Raw genomic sequence first — 6,000 nt, 5'->3', positions numbered from 1 at the left:
GGCGACGTGGGAGGCGGGATCGCGGCTGGCGATGAGGCTGCGGAGACCGTTCTCGATGAGCCGCCACGCGTGGTCTTGGGAGCGGGTGGCGTCCGAGGTAGGGGTGAGGGTGGTGGTGCCAGAGGAGGAGGGGGCGGCGGTGGATGTGGTGGGGTCGGAGGGGTGGTCGTCGTCGTCAAGTCCTGCGCGGGCCCGGAAGGCGGCAAGCGCGAGACGCATGCGTCGCGTCGAGTCATCGTCGTCTCCTAATCGGTCCTGAGGACGGTCGTTGTCCAGAGTACGGATTTGATGCAACCATGGTATTAGCAGGGCATTCCATTCCGCCCCGTTATTGAGTCTTCGGGTGCGGTTCGGTTCCTGTGCAGGGACGGTAAGGGATATGTTATGTCCGTGCAGGCGTGCAAGATCTCTCGCTCGCTGCAGGTCGTATGTGCTGTAGCCTTCCCATGGGAACTCGTTGGGCTGGGATGTGGTCGGATCGTACTGCGAGTCATTCCGTAGCTCGGGGGCTTCGATACTGGCTCGTTGAAGGGCTCGATGTGCCATAGCTATGGCAAGGTCTTCCGCCGTGTCTGGTTCCGCGTTATCCCAGTCCCGATCCGCCTCCTCACGACTGAAATCTTCACGTTCCCGGTTACCGAGCACGGCATGGATCCGTTCGGCATACTGATTAATCCCCTCGGCGAAGGTAGGATCGCGATTGCGGCGTTGATGCTCCCGTCGAATGTTTGCCGCTTCCTCCGCCCAGCTCACGGGTCTTTCGGTCGCGGGACGAGAGTGAACATCGGCAATCTCCATCCGACGCATCAGCGGAGCATCGGAAGCGAGATGAACCACTTGTCGCGCCCGCAATCCGGACCGCAGATCCAGTACGCACACCCGGCCACGATCCTCAGCCCAGACTAAAAGATCCCAAGGTTGCGGTGCAAAGACCATGCTCCTGATGGAGCCCGGTCCAATATCCAGATCGGGACGCGACCCGCTAAACACATCGATCAGGGCATTCTCTGCCAAGTCCGATTTCTTCAGAATATCCACATCGAAGATGCTGACGTAGCCGCACTCCGAGCCCACCGCAACCAGTGTTCCGGTGGGCGACCAAGCCGTGGTGAAGTATCCAATGATGGTGGTTGGCGACGGGACATGTAGCTGGACGATGTTGAGAATGCCCCATTCGTATTTTTTTGGCCTGGAGATTGGGGCCTTGGAGGATGACGTCGGCACATCCATCCGCTCATAGAAGTATGCTTGCTGATAATCTCCCACTGCAACCAGCATCTGCCCATCCGGGGATATGGTCGCATGGTTGGCGGGAAATGGGAGCTCCAGTCTGTTCAGTTCCGCATCTCGCGTCAGGGAGAAGATGCGGACCGTCCTATCATTGTTCGTCAGGACCGCAAGCACCTCCGTCGGCTCGGCGGGGTCATCCTGAATCTGGTGTATCGAGATAGAATTTACAATGTCGTCGCCGAGCTGGTCTGACGTCACTCGCGGAAGGGGAGGGGGGAGGGTTGGCCGTGTTCGTCGTCCATTCTGCCGGTATTCGAGGTTCAGCGGAAGTAATGAGTCAACCTCAGAGGCCGATGGTGGATTGAGTTGGATTCGCGCCCAGTTACCCTCGTCACCCCCGCCCACACATATCCAACCATAACCTGAGGCGGTACATCGGACTTGGAAAGGGAGAGTGGCGATATGTTTCCGGGTCCGGGCGCATACGTTGAGTTCGAAGATGTCTTGGTTGTTCGCGTAGTAGATGATGTTTCGTTCCGGCTGGCTGATGAAGTGACGCAGCTGGTGGTGACTGTGACGATATAAGCGGTCTCATCTCAATCCGCAGAAGGGAACCCTTACGCAACCGGAATCGAGGCTGGCCAGAAGGATTTCTTGGGTAAGATGAACTCGTCGGTGTCGTGATAGACGGTGTGGCTGCCTGTTGTCAGTGTCCGTGAATAAGCTAGACAGTAATGGGCTTGGGTATTTACGGTAACTCATCCACCGCCATGATCTCTATGCAAATGGTCGAGCAAGACTCATGTTACGTGTGGGTGATACAAGGGAATGGAGAACAGTGGGATTCTGTAACACGGAGCAGTTATGCACAGCGGCTACGACGTCACAGCAAGGCGGAGATGTAGGGTCGGCTGGCACGGCAGGATGTGGTTCGTAAGTGGAAGATAGAATAGCGGATAAAGAAATAATAGGAAGGATGTACAGAGGAGTCAATGTTTAATGTAAGTAGGAGGCTATAGGGATTAGTGCGTGGTGAGGAATATTGCGAGGAATATTGATTGATATTGAGGAGGGGAAGTGGAGAGGCAAGTTGACATATGGTGGAGTGGTGCAAGTGGGTGGTGGAATGGTGAATGCTGGGGTCACACCAGGCACCTGTGTAAGGCTGAGTAAAGATATTTGCGGAGATTTCAGTTAATATATGTTCAGGAACGAAGCATGAAAGAGACTGAGAAGGGATAACATGTACCAGAGAAGGGAAGACTGCTACAGGAGAATGGAGGAGTTTGTATGATATGAACGGAATGATATTATGATGAATTGATGATCAACTGAAGGAAGAGGACCTGAACTGGACGAGTGATACTGATAAGGCAATTAAGGCAACAAGGCAGGATTTCAAGGTCCTCCAATGAGATCATGAGATGGGTGGAAGTCACATGATCAATAAGGCATAAGACGTCAAGGCGTCAAGGCGTCAAGGCGTCAAGATGAGACCAGCCACATGAGCCCAGAGTCTGAGAGTCACTGAGTCAGTTCTGTCACGTGCACTGGCCCCGTCTGGCCGGTTCTATCGGTCTTGGCACTTCACGTCTTGGCGCCGCTCGAAATTTCTGTCGGCCCAGTCGTTCCGATTCCATCAATTGTCAATTCTTTTGCTCTCCAAAGCTCCATCTCTCTCTCCATCTATTCATCTCTCTCTCCATCTCCATCTCCATCCCTATTTTCTTCATCCTCCAATTCCTTTTCCTTCATTGCCATTGTCTCTGCTTTGTCTGCCTTCCCTTTCAACCTCTTTCGCTCCTCCCTCACCGTCACCATGTTGCCCTCACGCATGTCGCGCTCTGTTAGTTGCCCCCTTCACCCCGTTCAATCGATCTCGCAACTCACATCCCTTAGATACTGCCGCGCGCATCGGCCCTTTCTCGCTCATCAACATTAAGATCGCCAGTCGCCACATCTTTCTCAAGATTCTACTCAAATGGCGGAGACGAGAAGGTTAAGGGCCCGGTCATCGGTATCGACCTGGGTACCACCAACTCCGCCGTGGCCATCATGGAGGGAAAGACCCCGAGGATCATTGAAAACGCTGAGGGTAAGCATCATCGAGAGATCGATGGAGATGAACCTCTTGCTAACGGTCGCTAGGCACGCGAACAACCCCATCAGTAGTTGGTTTCACCAAGGAGGGTGAGCGTCTGGTCGGTGTCGCCGCCAAACGACAAGCCGTCGTCAACCCGGAGAACACCCTCTTCGCTACCAAGCGTCTCATCGGCCGCAAGTTCACCGATGCCGAGGTTCAGCGCGACATCACCCAAGTCCCCTACAAGATCGTCCAGCACACCAACGGTGACGCGTGGTTGGAGGCCCACAGCCAGAAGTACTCGCCGTCACAGATCGGAGGGTTCGTTCTGAACAAGATGAGGGAGACCGCCGAGGCCTATCTCGGCAAGAAGGTCCAGAACGCCGTCGTCACCGTGCCCGCCTACTTCAACGACCAGCAACGTCAAGCCACCAAGGACGCCGGTCAGATCTCCGGCATGAACGTCATGCGTGTGGTGAACGAGCCGACTGCCGCTGCATTGGCCTATGGTCTGGAACGGGAGAGCGATCGCATCATTGCCGTCTTTGATCTCGGTGGTGGTACCTTCGATATCTCCATTCTCGAGATTCAGAAGGGTGTCTTCGAGGTCAAGTCCACCAACGGTGACACCCACTTGGGTGGTGAGGACTTCGACATTAACCTCGTCCGCAACATTGTCCAGCAATTCAAGAAGGAGCAGGGCATCGACCTGTCGAGCGACCGCATGGCGATCCAGCGTATCCGTGAAGCCGCCGAGAAGGCGAAGATCGAGCTGTCATCGTCCCTCCAAACCGACATCAACCTGCCCTTCATCACCGCTGACGCCAGCGGACCCAAGCACATCAACTCCAAGATGACCCGCGCTCAGCTTGAGGGCATGGTCGGTCCTCTCATCGAGAAGACCATCGAGCCGGTCCGCAAGGCTTTGAAGGATGCCGGCCTCCAGGCCAAGGAGATCCAGGAAGTCATCCTCGTCGGTGGTATGACTCGTATGCCCAAGGTCACCGAGACCGTCAAGGGCATCTTCGGTCGCGACCCCGCCAAATCCGTCAATCCGGACGAGGCCGTCGCCATGGGTGCCGCGATCCAGGGTGCCGTCTTGGTCGGTGACGTGACCGACGTTCTCCTCCTCGACGTCACTCCCCTGTCCCTCGGTATCGAGACTCTCGGTGGTGTCTTCACCCGCTTGATCAACCGCAACACCACCATCCCGACCAAGAAATCCCAGGTCTTCTCCACCGCCGCTGATTTCCAATCCGCCGTCGAGATCAAGGTCTATCAGGGCGAGCGTGAGCTGGTCCGCGACAACAAAATGCTCGGCAACTTCCAGCTCGTCGGGATCCCGCCCGCGCACCGTGGTGTGCCGCAGATCGAGGTCACTTTCGACATCGACGCCGACTCCATCGTCCACGTGCACGCCAAGGACAAGTCCACCAACAAGGACCAGTCCATCACCATCGCGTCCGGCTCCGGTCTCTCCGACTCGGAGATCCAGCAGATGGTCGATGATGCCGAGCGCTACGGCGAGGAAGACAAGGAGCGCAAGTCGGTCATCGAGACCGCCAACCGCGCTGACTCCGTGCTGAATGACACCGAGAAGGCGCTCAAGGAGTTCGAGGACCGCCTCGACAAGGAGGAGGCCGAGCAGATCAAGGAGAAGATCGCGTCGCTGCGTGAGTTTGTCACCAAGAGCCAGGCCGGCGAGGGCACCACCACCGCCCAAGAGCTCAAGGAGAAGACCGATGAGCTCCAGACCGCCAGCTTGACGCTCTTCGATAAGATGCACCGCGCCAAGGCTGAGCAGGGACAGGAGGGACAGCAGGGACAGCAGGAGCAGGCTGGCGAGCAGCAGCAACCCGGCGGTGAGGAGAAGAAGCCGTGAGAGGCGTTTAAATAAAGTGGAGAGGAACACCCTTCCTGGATGATGTGGTGACAAAGTTTTCGGCCTCTGAATTGCTTTTTGCTGCTTTGGGGATACCCCTCACTATCTTTCTTCCCTGTTCTATTCACTTCCCCTCATGGTATTTCTTAATGCCTCACCTTCTGTAATTGTCTTTTACCGACCCTCCTGGATGTGCTGCGTCCAGGTTTTCTTCACTCTTGTTCTTACTAGATTTCTTTCGTCTTATATCACCTCTTGGGTTCTCACTTTCGAGACCCATCTGAACCGAACCCCATACTCCTCATCGCAGCAACACCAGCAACATTCCCCTTCCTTTCCTTGGCTTCGGACTATCCGGCAGGCGTTTTGTTTCGCTGGTGGGTCTGACTCAGCGTCCCATCCCCAGCACCAAAGGAACATGGAAAACGGTGGCCGGGAAAAAGCATTTGTCACCCACGGGTTTTGTGGGTCGTCGAAACGGAAGGCACAATGGTGACGGGATGAAAGGATGGATGAAGAGTGGAGAGGAGAAACGGAGAGGCTTTGCGTGTGGAGGTGGATGTGTCTCGACTGCATGTACAATAGATGTTTGGATGATGAATATAAGGCGACAAATCTCCTCTCTGAATCAGCAGATGCTATTGTTGAATGAGCTATTGTGATTTGTGACGCTCTAAAACTGGCTCCATTGGATGGAAGTTGATGGTCGTTCGCAACTAATCATCCATATACCTAAGCACAAGGAGCACACGTGGGTATTCCCATCTATCTCCCATCTATCCACAAAGGTCATGATCAGGAGTTT

The 6,000-nt window shown here is 55.3% G+C and overlaps 2 protein-coding genes across 2 annotated transcripts in view; one reads left to right on the top strand and one right to left on the bottom strand.

The window, feature by feature from the left end:
• P152DRAFT_452872 (uncharacterized protein) overlaps positions 1-2,002 on the bottom strand; it is a gene marked incomplete at both ends in the record, with an annotated part of 2,561 nt that extends 559 nt beyond the window's left edge. The window contains 2 exons of the mRNA XM_033678321.1: positions 48-1,801; positions 1,983-2,002. Coding sequence (XP_033530041.1) covers positions 48-1,801; positions 1,983-2,002 — 1,774 coding nt within the window. The remainder of the gene's footprint in view (positions 1-47; positions 1,802-1,982) is intronic.
• A 1,047-nt stretch (positions 2,003-3,049) lies between these two features.
• P152DRAFT_477322 (heat shock protein 70) lies at positions 3,050-5,195 on the top strand (the record flags this gene model as incomplete). Its single annotated transcript, XM_033681572.1, has 3 exons — positions 3,050-3,076; positions 3,130-3,325; positions 3,379-5,195. The coding sequence occupies 3 exons, from the start codon at positions 3,050-3,052 to the stop codon at positions 5,193-5,195; spliced, it is 2,040 nt and encodes a 679-aa protein (XP_033530040.1).
• Positions 5,196-6,000: the final 805 nt, after the last annotated feature.

This window comes from Eremomyces bilateralis (genome assembly GCF_010015585.1).
Source record: "Eremomyces bilateralis CBS 781.70 unplaced genomic scaffold P152scaffold_36, whole genome shotgun sequence".
NCBI lineage: Eukaryota > Fungi > Ascomycota > Dothideomycetes > Eremomycetales > Eremomycetaceae > Eremomyces > Eremomyces bilateralis.
This window is presented reverse-complemented; position numbering and strand designations above follow the sequence as displayed.